At 38.2% G+C, this 15,191-nt stretch overlaps 1 protein-coding gene across 1 annotated transcript in view; it reads left to right on the top strand.

Moving 5' to 3' along the window:
* The window catches only part of GNPTAB (N-acetylglucosamine-1-phosphate transferase, alpha and beta subunits), a 43,317-nt gene that overhangs the window by 12,064 nt on the left and 16,062 nt on the right, over window positions 1-15,191 (top strand). Inside the window, exons 6-11 of the mRNA XM_009332947.1 lie at window positions 243-377; window positions 8,559-8,720; window positions 10,582-10,761; window positions 11,673-11,843; window positions 13,541-13,664; window positions 14,425-14,628. Of these exons, the coding sequence (XP_009331222.1) occupies window positions 243-377; window positions 8,559-8,720; window positions 10,582-10,761; window positions 11,673-11,843; window positions 13,541-13,664; window positions 14,425-14,628 (976 nt within the window). The remainder of the gene's footprint in view (window positions 1-242; window positions 378-8,558; window positions 8,721-10,581; window positions 10,762-11,672; window positions 11,844-13,540; window positions 13,665-14,424; window positions 14,629-15,191) is intronic.

The following is a 15,191-nucleotide window of genomic DNA, read 5'->3' as shown; positions in this document are numbered from 1 at the left end:
GGACGTGGTTGAGTCACCATCCCTGGAGGTATTTAAAAGACGAGTAGATGTGGTGCTTAGGGACATGGTTTAGTGGGCATGGTGGTGTTGGGTTGATGGTTGGACTTGATGATCTTAGAGGTCTTTTCCAACCTTAATGATTCTATGATTTTATGATCTGTCACCTGATGAAGGACTGACAGATAAATGTGAATTACTGTAAGTTTAAAAGAAGTCTTGATACCCTGTTTTCTTGGTTTTAGACTACGGACAAAGAAGTTCCAGGTCTAGTATTAATGCAAGACTTGGCCTTCCTTAGTGGATTTCCAGCTACGTTCAAGGAAACAAATCAGCTACGAACAAAACTACCGGAGAGCCTGGCCTCTAAAGTAAAACTGGTAAGGGTCTGGAGGAAAGAGTAATTTAGTTGTACTGTTTTTTTGGAATGGTTCACATATGGGATCTCACCCACCTAGAATACTTAGGATGTTTGTGATAGTAATCTGTTTTTCTGTGTGACTCTGTTTTCCTGAGTTGTGAAGAGTAGTAAATAGTGACTCAAATAGTTGCCTTTAAAAGACCAATTGTCTGTTCTGTGACTGTGAGTTATTAGGCATTTAGATTTGCTAGCCTGCAACTAATTAAAAGTACCAGCCTTATCAGTTTCTCTCAGCCATTTGCCATAGGCTGTTGTCTTGCTGAAATATACTATAGCACTGGCTTGTTTAATGTGACAGAATTTTGTTTATGTAGCTTCTTAGCTTTTTTTCCCCCTCTTTGCTTGTAGAAGAATTATCTTAATAGTAACAACACTGGATTGTTTCACAGCTGAATGCTGTATTTCTCTCTGCCAAGTACTCTGTATGGTCTTGAGCAAGTTGCACTTCAACTTACCCACCTGCAAGGCAACAGTAGATCACAACTTGTGTGACTGTGCTATCCATTAACATTTTGTGCCTTCTATTCTCCCCTGCCATTTGGACACCTTTTCCAGTTACAGCCAGGTTTAACAGATGGGTAAAAGTTTCAGAAGTCTGTGAAAATCATTGGCTTATGTATGGGAGAGAGATGTGACTGGTGGTGTGAAAGGGGTTGAGGCCAGGGAGTTTGTGGAGGAGAATGAATTAGCAGGGGTAAAGGGATGTCAATCTGTAGGTAATCTGACTTCGTTAGTCTGATGCCCACCTGTAGGATGTGCTAATTCACTTTACAGCTTGTTCTTGGTGCTCGAATGAGCATGACTGACTTTTCTTGTCTTTTTTTGGCAGGCTGGGTTAACAAATCATGTATTCTGCTGTTGCAGAAACGGTATTGTGTAGCCCCTTTCATAGCCTGGTTACACTCCAACTTAATGCAAGCTGAGTTTCTTCTTTCTTGTCTTTGGCTTGTGTTAGCAGGCTGTCTTCAAGTCTTGCTAATGGTAGAAACCTTCCGAAGTAAACACATTTGTACCTCTTTTCCTACACACTCTTAAACAGTTATTTAAACTTAAATAACTCTTTCTTTTGCCTTTGTTTACATCTCTAGTGTATCCATAGAGAGTGGCTATGGCTTTTCCTAGCCTTTGTTTTACTAAGTTAATCAGGCAGTGCTCATCCCACAGCACTGGCTCTCCATTCCTTTCATCCTTCTGACAGCCCTTCCCTGCCACTTCCATTGTGGATTTGTCTGCCTTCAACACAACTGAGTGGAATTTTGTACAGCATTTTAAATGAGGCATCACCAGAACTTTTTACACAGTGAAAAATACGTAGTATGTAGCTAACCCAAGGCTGGCAGACCGTCAGAGACTTGCTGCGTGCTAGATTATGCTCGTTGCAGACAGTGCTGCCACCGTTTCTACGTAACCTCCCTGGCATCCTTCCAGTGTTTGTGTATTGGTGCCGTTCATAAAAATTGTCTCTTGCTATTGTGAACCTGTTGCTAGTTTGGGTGAGTGATGGCAGATGTGCTCTGGTGTGGCCAAGGCAATCCTTCCTTCTCTTTCCTAGTGGCACATTGGTTAAATAGCAGTGGATATTCATGTGGTCAGTCTACCAGTCTCTGCTTGTTTTACATGCTATGGGTATTTTTTTTAATTGCTTTAAAGAAATGGTGTTTACTGTGGAGAAATGAGATTGTTATCCAACAGGAGATAGTGCTTCAGTTTTGCTGTCTGAGATGCTAGTTTCTTCATTTCAAGTTTGTATGAGGAACATTGTTAGTTTGAATGCTTCCTGAGCTTCAGAGCCATCTGAAGAATCTTCTTTGAGTGCAGGTTCATCCATTTGGGTTTGGAGCCTTTTCTGTTTCCTCACCACAGCTTAAATTATGGGTTCCTGGTAGTTTTAACACATTTGACTTAATGGACCTGAAGAGCTCAGAATACCTTTGACTTCAATTACCAGTTCTTTTCATTTGTTAAACTTGCCCTTTAGCATTCAAGAAATTTAGTAACAAGATGTTCCTTAATTATTTTTTTCTGTTGCAATTTAAAATCAATTAGCTTATGTTTTCCTGACCTAGGGTTCTTTTCTAGGAGCAGCTCTTCTATAACGTTCTCATTAATTACCAAATTGGTATCTGAAATAATATTGCCTCTATTAGTTCAGAGATTATTTGGTAGAAAAGAAATCCGTCTGCTTCCATCTCTGGCAATAAATCGGAGCACCATCCTAGGCAATGATTGTTCTCTGGTCGAACATCATAGATATAAGCTCTCATAGTAACATAGTTCTGAATAATGTTCCCCCCTCAACCAATATTTGGAATTTCATTCTCTGTCCCTTAGCGGATGTTGCTTTATGCTCTTTTTCCAAAATGATTTTGACTTAAATCAGTTCTTTTATCCATAGTACCCTACTTTTTTTGTGTGTGTGTGTTCTGGTGCCTTCTATTGTTAACACTTGGTGTTCCTTTGTCAGAGTAACTTTTATGTGTCTTTCTTGGACCCTTCAGTATCTTTCTGTCCTTGATGTTCTACCACCTTCTCTTCTTCCCTCTGATGTCTGCTGTCATGGCTTGTACTAATATTTTTGCTGCTAAAACATACTTCTTTTAGTATAAGAATACCTGTTGTGGGTTTTTCTTCTGGTTTCTTTTTTTTTTACCTTGTTCCGCAGCTCTTCCCAGGTACTCTCTAACTTCATTAGTTGTGGTTATTTCTCTAATTGCATTATCCAACTATTGTTCAAGTCTGTGTTGATGCTTTTTCTCCTTAATACTCCTGTGTGGATTTTTGCTTCAAGCACTGAGAAGTTCATAATTCTCTCCAGGATTTCTGCTGTAAATCTGTCAAGCACGGACCTTATTCGTAGACTAGGACATGTCTCTTGTGCTACGATAGAGACCTTTCATGGACACCTTGGAAGAATGAAACACCCAGATTTTTCCTAATTACTTCTGAGCCATCTGCTGGTTTTTTATTATCTTGTGGTTTTAAGACTTGTGGAGCGATTCTGCCTGGACCTTAATTTTTTGATTGCAGTAATTTTTTTTCCGTTTCATCAGATGATCCCTTTCATCTCTTTTGCATTCCAATAGGATCTCCTAGCACTATTAGTCCAAGAAAAAACATGATGGATGGATTCTTTCTGTGTTCCGCTTCTCACATCCAAGCTGCTGGCTAACCTGTTGTCTGTATCCAAGCTGGTCACTAGCTTAACTCTTCAGCAAATCTTAAAAATGATGTAGTTTCTCTGTTTTGCATTGCTGTCCAGATGAACATAAAGGCTGCATCTCTGGGGTGTCTTAGCTATGTCTCCCCTCTCCTTGTCTGTTTTTATGGAAGCGACATCCAGTGCCTATTATCTTTTTACATGGTTTTTCCTTACCCTGCCTTGGTTGTGTTTTTCTCCTTGTCGACAGTCATGTGTCATCCAGTTGATCACAAATCTTTCTGTTTGTGCTGGTTCTCTTTTCCTTGGTGTGTTCTTATCTTTGTGTAAACATTACTGTTGTGATCAGCTCATTATCTGTTGCTAAGAGCTCCTCTTCTGCAATTTTGTTAGGCTGTATAAACACAATTTTTCTCAGGTATCCACAGCATTCTGCAGTTTCTCCATCCAGTCATCGTTGCTGTCTGTGTTTCTTTTCCTGGTGGTGGATGCTTTAGAACAATTAAATTGGGATTATTGTATCTTGTGTGGTCATAGCAGCAGATTCTTCCCCAACCAGTTCTCTACTCTTGATAGTAGCAATTTATTTATGTTATACCTACAATGGAATATATGTATATAAATGTAAGAAATGTTCTATTTGCAAAGATAAAAATTTTTACATATGAAGTGTGGATGAGGTTGTTTCTGTAGAAGACTTTACTAAGATCCTAGCTCAAATAGGTTCTTCATTCAGGGGATGTTGTAGGTAGGCAGTTACGGTAAACATAACCAAGTGTGGTTTCTCCTTAGCAAAGAGAGAGATGCTACGTTAAAGCTACAGCTCAGTAGAAGAAAGGTTGGTTGTTTACAGTCTCCACTGAAATTTGCAGCAATTCCTCTGCTATTATCACTTCTGGAATCTAAGGTCTGTGAAGTGGTGTGAGATGCCCAGTGGAGAGGAAAGAAGTGGCACCTGAGTTTAGGCTAGACTTGTGCCTCATAGTAGCCTCCTGATGCTTAATGGCTTTCTGTAGGCTCTAAGTGGGTGTTTCTTAGTGCAATGCTGGAAGTAAAGAAATAATAATAAAAAATTTCAACAGTGCTGCTATTAGAAGGGAAGAAAGTTGAGAAAGAGAGGAGTGTAGCTGTTGGTGCATTTGTGCTGAATGTTGATAATGCTGCTTTAATTGGATTGCTTTAGTTTGTTTGTTTGAAATCACTTCTGAATCCAAAGATGATCAAAAATTGCTTGGACATCTGGGCCAGGTGTTTCTTTTTCTGAAAATCTCTGAGAAAAGCAGCTGAGCTCAACTAGAGGGGGTTAAATTGTGAAGATTTACTATATAATGAATCAATTTCCAAGGTGAATTATGTATGTTACGGTCTACTGAATTTTTGTACTTATGGCCTGCACTGTAATGTAATGATATGGAAGTTTATTTCCAGGTGAAAGGTAAGCAGCAGTATGTCTGCTGACCACATTTGTTGTTCTACCTTGTGTGTGTTATGACAGATTTGGCTGCTTTTTATTTTCCATGCTTTCCTAACAGTGCATTAGTAAGCCACTAGATGGAGGTGTTACCCTGGTTGTGCAGCTGTCTGCTGCTAAGCCGTATTTCTTTAAAGGCTGTAAAGATGTTACATTGTACCTATACATGAAGAAGAACAACTGAAAAAATTTTTTCACTTTTCCTTTCCCCCATTACCTACATTTCTAAAGAAAACTATTATTGTTCAGCCTAAAAGAGATGCTTGTGACTTAAAAACTAGGTGATGATGTAAAGACTGACAAGGAAAGGATTGAAAGGGCAAGGGGATTTGATTTTTTTGATTTTGTTTTTTTGAGGCTATCATGCTAACACTTTTTCACTGAAATAGTATACAGTAGTGAAAACTTTTGGAGAAAGGTGACTTTCCTTTAAGATTTAATATCCTGATTGCTTCAGGGAAAATTGAGAGCTTGCAGATCTCCTTCCTTTGAAAAATATTGTTACTCATTAATCTACATGCACACACATATACACATATATGGACAAGTTACATTGGAAACTAAGGGCTGTAATGTGTCTTAATGACCTTGTCTTGCTAATGGAAGAAAGTCCACATAGGAACCTGCAGGCAAAGTGATGCTGGTTGTTTGCTGTCCTCACTGCCTTGAGGATGGGGGGTCTGGGATTCTTACTGCTGCTGTCGTCAGTGTTGATGGAGCAGACAGGTGGCTTCAGGAGTTGGTGGTGTATGTTCACACAGATGTAATAAGCTTTGTAGGAAAAAAAACCCTAAGGCATTGCATTGGTTTTGACTCTTGAGATGACCCTCCATTTGTAAAGACAACAGTATTTCATACTTGTAAAGCTTTTTGTAACCCTTTAACACACATGCCCCCCCGCTTCCCTTGTTATGTGGGCATATGAGTTTTCCCAATGTCCATACTGGAGTGTGAAAAAAAGGAGCATCTCATTTCCTTAACAATCAGCTTTGGTCATTAAGAAGATAAAGCGTAATAATTTAAAGACTGGTTAAGAGTCCAAGTCCCACCTCAGAAAAAAATGTGCTCTTGAACCTTGAGAACATGGAAATGAAAGTATTTAGTTCTGCATTGGGTGCCTTAGCCCATCTGGCCTGCCTCCTGGTCTAGTAAGTCTAAGCATTGCCAAACATGCTGGCTCCAAAGGAGAACCTGCATTTAAAGTTACCTGGTGGGGAGAATGCAGTTTCCCTGTCTCGTTTTCAAGTGCCTGATATAAATGTGCATGGGTGGTCGTCTGGGCGTGTGCCTGCACGGTGTCTTTTCAGCCTGCTTGTGTTAGAAGCAGAGGCTTGCCTGATCACGCTGACTCTGTGCATCTACCTGCTTGTTTTTCTCTTCTATTTTCACAATACCTTTGGATCTGCTCACCTGTTTTGTCAGGATGAAGATGTTCTCTAGAAGATAATATTTCAAGGGAATGGGCAATCGTATGCGTCCCCATTGAGAGGAGGTTAATACCTGTGAGACATTAGAAAATCTGCCAGGAGAGAATTCCATTTTGAATGTATCGGCAACAAAATGCTCAGAGGAGAGCTTGCAATTTATTAGAATCTAGTTAGTTATGTCACCAGATAACTTCATTAAAATCTAACTTTATTGATAGCTCTGCTTATGAAAAGACTTGTTTCTTAAAAAAGGTATTTGTGGGGAAAAAATTGATGTAATAAAAATAATCTATTCAGTGCAGGGGTTATCTTAACTCCGATGCTGAGCAGTGGAGCACACTTTTCCACTAACTTCTCTTGTTTGTGCTTGGACTGTTACATATTTAAAAACCATAGCATATATGCTGTGTTAGTGGGGGGGAAAGGGGAAGTGTTTGCAATAAATCTAGTTAGGAATCTGTAGTACAGGTACCTATTTTGCTGAGTTTGGTGGAAACAAGTTAAAGAGAAACTAAATGTTCTTAAATGCTTTCAGAGCTCTAGAATGGTAATATTTTTGGTTTGTTATACGTCTGTTTTAAATGACAGATTCTAAGGGACTGTGTGACACTGTTGTATTCCTAAATAAAGCACATACCCACTGATGGCAGCTTTGCAATCTGTAGCATTTTGATATCGATATTTTTGGAGGTTGCTAGCTGCAGTCCGTAACTATACCTCAGCGATTTAGCTACTGAAGCCATCCTTTCCATCTGTAGGTTCAGATGATTCCCTGGAAGGTCTGAGATTTATCAGATTTTTCTAATGGCAGGCCTCATAAGTCAGATTGAAAGATCTCAAATAGCATATGAGTCAAAGCATCAACAGCTTTAAAATGTCACAAGTGGGACAGCTGGTCTTGCTAAGGGAAGAGGTGCTAACTCTGGGACAAGTGTTGTTTTAAAATGAGCAGAAAGGGCCAGATTTAATAAAAAATAAAGAAAAAAAACACTTAAGGGTATTATGAAATAAACTGTGATGGTTTTGCTGTTTTCGAACATGTCAGTATTCAAATTTTGTTAACTTATGAATTGCTTTTACAGGTCTTACTGCAACTGAAAATCTGGTAGACGTGCTTATTTGCGTTATGTTGCATGAAGGAACAAAAATTAAGCATAGCATCTAATAAATACTGTTAATGATTAACTGCATTTATTCTCAGTCTGACTGTTGAATGCATGCACTTTGGAGAATCAAAGCGTGGTTCTGCTTTTAGCTTGTTTGTGTCTGCTTATGCTGCTTCATATGGTAAACACAGCATTTTATTGGGTTATGCTATATTTCTAGTGAAATGTTTTGGTGCCCTGTAATTTGTAAGCTATACTAGCTGTTAGAGAGGGCATGTAGTGCAAGCCCCTTCTTATCCTGTGCATTATGAAATCTGATATACAGACTTACTAGTGGCAAGAGATAAAAACGGCAAACAGATCAAACAGTCCCCAACTAAGAAATGACCTTAACAGCGTATTGGCAACCATCATTAAGGACTTGGAGACCCACATGGATTAGTTCTGGAGCCCTTTGTATCTCAGATTTCTGAGCTGTAGGTTGATCTGTAAACCATTCTGAAAATTTCACGCTTCTGACAGCAACGATGAATTGGTGGCCTTAATTTTCTGAGAAGAGCATTGGTTAAGACGGGGGGAAAAATGTATGATTCTTTCACTCATATAATACAGTTGTAATAAAATATTAATTTTGTTATTGGGAGTGGGAGGGGATGGAAGGGGGCTTATGGTTCACCTACTCCAGAAGTATGTATAACATGGACAGCTTTACTGTTGCTGGATCGTTGTGTAAAGAGAAATTTTCTTCGGAAAGTGAAAAATAAGCATCTAGAAATGGTCTATATCTTTAAATGTTTTTCATTTCTCATTTTACTACCACTTTTTGTGTTCTTACAAAATTGTAGTTCTTTAAAACCAGCATTTACTCATTGTTCTTATTAGAAACTCTAGTACGAAAAATACAACAAAAAGATGGAATTAGCAAAGGAAGAGTGCTGCTGTGAGTGCGTGCCAGAAATTATTTTCTTTGCTTGTGTAGTTGCAGCTCTATTCAGAAGCCAGCGTGGCTCTTTTGCAACTGAATAACCCTAGGGGTTTCCAAGAACTAAGCAAGCAAGCAAAGAAGAACATGACTATAGATGGAAAAGAACTGACGCTTAATCCTGCTTATTTACTATGGGACCTCAGCTCTGTCAGTCAGGTAGGCAAATTCTGTTACAGCATGTAAAGGTTGTAGTATTTAAAAAGTGCAAGTAGAGGCTAACTAGTCAATGACAAGGAACGTAGGATTTTTTCCAGAAGCTTGGAAGTGTTAAGAATCCAGTATTTAATAAATTTGTTGTAAGAATAAATGTTTAATGTTCTGTTTAATGTTTATTTGTTTATATGCTTATTTAATATTTAAATGTTTAATAAATATGTTGTAAGAAAACATCACAAGAACACTGTCGAATTCTGAAATGAAGGAGGAAGAAGGATCAGAATGACATTTAATTGAAATTTTCATGTTCTCCACTAAGTGAAAAATTTTGCCCTCTGCACATGTTCTGATAAAGTTGTGTGCAGGCAAGTCCTGAAAGGCTTAACTGATTCCGACTGGCAGATAAGCAGGCTTCTTGTGCGGGGGGGACAGAGGGCTTTGTTAACAAACATGATTATCTCCTTCCCGATATGTTTCTTTGGCATTTTTTGCTTTGCAGCATCATATATGCTGAGCAAATGCTAATTACTTCTCTTCCAAAAATTTTGAAGACATGAAATACAGATGTCTGCAAGGAAAGGAAGTTTACTTTGAATGCTTTTGATACAAGCAAGGATGTTTAATTTAGCAAAAGGAAAGAAAATAACAAGGTGTCTCTTTCAAGAGAAGATCTTCTAAAATCTTGGGGTTTTTCTTCTGCTAGAATTTAATTTTACAGTAAATGTCAAGTGGCATGAGTAAAGAAAATGTGCCCTCTTCAGTAAAACTTGGTCTGTCTTTGTATCCTGCGAACTTGGCTTTTGGAGAACTTCTTGTTAATACAAACCCTGAACTCAAACTTTATATTATACTTCCCCATGTTGAAATTATATATTATTTTGTAAATGGGTACCTAGCCAATGGATGCTGGTGTTCCTGAAATGTTTTCAGGTGTTATGTTTTTGAGAATGTGTAAGCTGTGTTACTGTACGTATTAGAAAAGAAGGAGACTTATTTACAGTGTGTAGAATCTGCAGTAATTGTTAAATGTTCAAATTTTTCTTGAGTTTCCTGTTTCAGTTGGGCATACTTCTTTTAGAAATGTTCCTTTTAGGCAGCCTTAATTGTTGTTTTTAGAAGAGGTCATTAAGTTCTCATAAATGGGAAAAGAAACATATGTTACAGTGTCATGTAACCTGATTTTGTTACTTACCTGAAGAGCTTCTAATTAAAATGTTGTCTTTTTAACAAAAGCACATGGAAACATTTAGCTATTTGGTAGTGAATATTAGGCTCAGTTTTGTTAATTTTCTCCTGCTTAAATTCTTTAAAATGGAAAGAGCAGGGGATAATTGAAGAGCTGCTACATCATGACACTTCCAGTGTATCTATATTAGGTGACACTTATATACGGCTTATGATGCAATGTACTTGGAAGGGCCCAGCCTCTTAAAACTGGATTTCTGAAAGGTGATACTACTGATTTGAAATGCAACTTGGCTTTTGGTCAAGATCAGGAAATAACTGAGACTAATAATCCAGGAAAACAGGAGGGTGTGTCTTTTCTGGAGTTCTTTCTTCGAGAGCCGGGATCACACAAGGCACCGTCATCTTGCAGCGTGGTCAGCAGCCATCCTAATGATACCAGGTGGTCAGCCACTGGTGTCAGAAGATTGTGTTGTTCACCTTGATAATTCACAAGAATATGATCCTTTAGAAGAATAATGGTACTTGATCAGTGTACTTTTTACTTTTGCATTGTCTAAGTCCTCAAATGCTTATGCATGCACCCATATGCTAAAGCACACTGTTGTTACCTGGCTGGATCAGACCTTGAATGTTCTATTTAAAAATCTAAGAAAGGGTTTTTTTCTTTTTATAGTCTAAACAGGATGAAGATATTTCTGCCAGCCGTTTTGAAGATAATGAAGAGCTGAGATACTCATTACGATCAATAGAGAGGCATGCCCCTTGGGTACGACATATTTTCATCGTCACTAATGGGCAGATTCCTTCCTGGCTTAACCTGGATAATCCTCGGATAACCATAGTGACACATCAGGTAAAACCCAAACAAACAAAAACCAAACAAAAAGCCCCACCAAAAACCCCAAACAAAAATACCAGCATGAAAGTGCCACTGGTACTTCATTTAGTTCACTTTTCCAAATACTGAGGCTTCAGCTAACGTATACCCATGTCTACTTTCCTTATAAAGTCTATTTATAAAAAACCCGGGGAGAGGAAAATGTAATCTGAATCCATAAACAGTCTCTCAGGACCACTAATAACCTAATAAGCTTGTGTTGAGACAGGATGGATTACAATTACTGGAACTAAGAAGATGGCTGCAAAAAAAGTAGCTATGCATTCTAAAAAACTTATTTAAAAAGAGAAAGGGAATTCTTCAAGCTTCCTGAATAAGTGAAACAAAAATACTCTTGTAGCTTCTTATTATTAATTTGGGAGTAATTTTGGTATCTGAACATGTCATAGGAGCCCTGAGCAACCTAAGTGGTAACAAGATACTAATTCAACTTCTGTTGGTGTCTGCTTGTGAAATTACTTGAAAGAATCCTGGCTTTTTGAAGCTGGAACAGGTTCAACTTGCTTGAAACTTTGTGCAGCCTGTACTGCATGAGAAGTATAAATATGTGTACATTGGGCCTGATCCAGTACCCAGTGAAAGAGAAGTTTGTGTCTTTGCATTGAACCAGGTGCAGTTTCTGAGTTAAGCAGCAGACTTGAAAATGGTTTTGTCTGGGGAAGATGAGATAGCGAAGTTTTTCTTTTTTGCTAAAATATTTTCACCTTTTTTGCCTTTCATATCTCTTCTTGTTCCTGATAAAACTTTTTTTTCAGTACATAAGTGTCAAATATACCTGATGTCCCTGACCTTTTATGGTTTGGGGTTTTTTTATTTATTTTTGCCTTCTGAAACTGTTCTGGGTTGTTGGGGCTCTTTTGTTTTAGGAAATATTTCAGAATGTGAGTCACTTGCCTACCTTCAGTTCACCAGCTATTGAAAGTCACATTCATCGTATCAGTGGCCTCTCTCAGAAGTTTATCTATCTCAATGATGATGTTATGTTTGGGAAGGATGTTTGGCCTGATGATTTTTACAGTCACTCTAAAGGTCAAAAGGTAAGCCGTTATGAAAGGTTTTTTTTACTAGAAATAGATGTAAAACTTTTCTATGCTAATGTAATAACAATCAAAGAAATACTACTTTGAAAGGGAGAGCAAATATAAGATTTCCCTTCACTCCCTGCTCCCCCTTTTACCTCTAAAGGTTCATTATTCTTAACTAGACAACTGTTACCAAAGGTGCAGGGTGGGGAGGGCTCTGTCTTTTTTTGTACGTGCGCTGTGTTGATGTACGAGTTGCAGAATCACTCTTTTCCATATTCACTCACAGGTTTCTGGTGGTATAAAGGTTCCTCTGTCAGGCTTTATGCTTTAGGTTATCAGTGTCGTTCTCTAACTCTCCCACTTTTTGTTGGAGCACTGGTAAGACTGATGTGGTGTTTGGCAGCTATCAGTCTTCCCTCCCTTGTAAATTCTTCTTGTTTTGTGGGAAATGTTCAAAATAAAACAGAATCAATTCTTCCATGGGAACACTGAGGTCAGATGACATTCAAACTGGTCTAATATTTAAATTCATCACTAATTACCTCTGTTGCAGACACCCATATTATCTTTGCCCAATCTATATATAATCATATATATAATTATTTACTAAAAGATATATTGTTGCATGTTCATGAACATCAAGTGATTTAGTCTTTCAACAGACCTATTATCAATAACTGGGGTAATGCAAGGAAAGCAGGCTGAGGAAACATTAGCAATAGTCATGCATAAAGGCTCTGATTGCCAGCAGAGTTTTAATCCATGAGCTTGATCTACAAGAATGACATGGAGGAAAAAATTAAGATGCGTATTTATTATTTATATTAAAGCAGTAAGTACACAAGACACTAGAGACCACTGAACTAAACACTGCATGCAGGCAGATGCACACACTTGTGTACACACGCAGAAGGGTTGTACAAAATCAGTTTAAGCTACCCTAAAATGACTGTTTCAGTACTCGAGGATGTTAGGAGGCTTTTGGTTGTTTTAAATCTTTAAGGGCATAGGCATATAATTGCAAAATCATATTGTTAGTGTGTTTCTATTCTTTAGTTATTCTTCTCAGTTATGATGATAAAGTCAGCTTAGGTGCAATGTTGTTTGTGATAACCTGATCAGTAAGTAGGAAATGTGCTGCTAAAATCTTGAAACAATAAGGCCTAAAGGAAAACATGTGTGGTTTTTAATGCCTCCCCAGTTGAAAATACATGCACCCACACACTTTTTTTATCTTGGCAATTCTTAGAATTATTTAAGTCATAGAGGATCAGATGCTTCAGGGATTATGCTCAACATGTGCTGCTTATCTCATGATTGGTTAGTAATGAAGAAACATTTTGAGTCAGGAGAACAAGTGAACTGCAGAGCTATTTCAGAGTTTAAGTTCCTTCTTATCTGATAAAAGATAAAATATTAATTTTCATTGGAATATGGTTTCCGGAAGTGGATTTGGGATGTCCTGATTTCTATTTCTGGCCATTGCTGCCTTGTTGTATGGCCTTGGGAATTCTTCAGTTCTTCCTTCTGTTTGAGAGGGATAACATTTACTTCACAGATGATAGGGTTTAAATGCTGTTTGTAAAGCCTTGTGAATACTTAAGGCACTATACACAGGGAGGCATTACTTTAAGTCTCTGTATTCCAAGAAACAAGCTCAGTTGACTTCTATTTGCCAGTCCTTGTCTCAGACTGTAATGTTGTTCCAGGTTTACTTGACTTGGCCTGTGCCAAACTGTGCTGAGGGATGTCCTGGCTCATGGATTAAAGATGGTTACTGTGATAAAGCCTGTAATAACTCAGCATGTGATTGGGATGGAGGTGATTGCATTGGTAAGACAGCAATATTAAATTTAGAAAAGGTGAACTGTTTGTTTTTTCTTATAAGAATAATTCTGTAATTCGTCATTCTCCTGTAACTACAAAATTTGCCTCCTTTAATAATAAAAAAAAAAGTTGCCTTACAGATGAGAACCTTATTTCTTGCAAAGTACAATTTTCTATGGAAAATGACAGCAAATAGTAGGGCATAGGAAAATCTTTGGGTACCAGATTTGACTAGCTGAAAGGAAGGTTTTTGACATTCAAATTATTATTATATATTATTGTATAATATATATAAAATATTCTATATTATTTGGACTCAGAATCCAAATAATAACAGGACTGTGAAGCTGCACCATTAGTTCCTAGATCGAATTTTCAGGACTGCAGGGTAGGAAAATGAAGTGGTGCTTCTGGATTGAGGAAGTGATGCCACTCTGGGGGGCTGTAAAGTCAAGACTGCAAGCACGAGAAGAAGTAAATCAGTTTTCTGCCTGCCTTTTTGAAGTTAAGACAAAATATGCTGGAGTTTTTGTTGCAATTTTAAGTTGGCTCCTAAACTTCTACAGTGAGATTGTGCACACTGTAGATTTTACACTAACTCACAGAGGTCTAGTTAGCATTTGCCCCATTTTAATTTCACTGGTGATAAATAAGATTGTTGACTCTTCAGTCTAGCTTTAACACTGTGGCTTAAAATGTGCCTTTCCTCAGACATAAGGATTTCAAATGACTGGGTTTTTTTGTTTTTGCTTTTCTCTCCCTGTAGGTAACAGTGGGGGCAGTCGCTATGTTGCTGGTGGAGGTGCAGTTGGAGGTATCGGGAATGGACCACCATGGCAATTTGGTGCAGGAATAAGTGGTGTTTCATACTGTAACCAAGGCTGTGCTAATTCCTGGCTAGCAGACAAATTCTGTGATCAGGCCTGCAATGTCCTCTCCTGTGGATTTGATGCTGGTGACTGTGGCCAAGGTATGTAAAATACATTGCTGATAAACTTTCTGTAGGGTTTCTCTTGAATTGCCTGACCGTTTTGGTTCATTGTTACTCTCTGATTGGGCTAAGATGCCCTGTACAGTGTCATGGAAAAGAGCTGTTAGCAGCTGAAGAAAAAAGTCAGACGCCTCTTGTATTCACTAATCCAAGCCTGAATCAATATTATATGCTGCTTTATTTAATAAAACCATTTTTGACCAAGCATGGGTGGGGTGCTTGATACTTTACGGAGCAGCAAGCATCAAACTCCTTGCCCCAGGAGGCTTATATTTCAAATGGAGAAATTACATTTCAGTTATGCAAACAGTCTTTACCTGAGTAAGGACAGCTGACTTGATGGTGCTCGTAGTGGTTAAGAAATTAAAGAACCAATCTGATGCTGACAGTGTGGGTTCAAGCCTGGCTCTGAGCTCTTGCCAAAGGCTACTTTCAGTCACCTGTGAAGTTGTCTCAAGTTTATTTTGATATGAAAGACTAGAAGGAGTGAATGAAGTGATTGAGAGTGCTGTCTGGTATAGGCAGAGGAACAGAAATGGAAG

The sequence above is a fragment of the Pygoscelis adeliae genome, unplaced genomic scaffold (assembly GCF_000699105.1).
Source record: "Pygoscelis adeliae isolate BGI_AS28 unplaced genomic scaffold, ASM69910v1 Scaffold38, whole genome shotgun sequence".
In the NCBI taxonomy this organism is placed as follows: domain Eukaryota; kingdom Metazoa; phylum Chordata; class Aves; order Sphenisciformes; family Spheniscidae; genus Pygoscelis; species Pygoscelis adeliae.
Note: the sequence above shows the minus strand (reverse complement) of the source record. Positions and strands in the feature narration are given on the sequence as shown.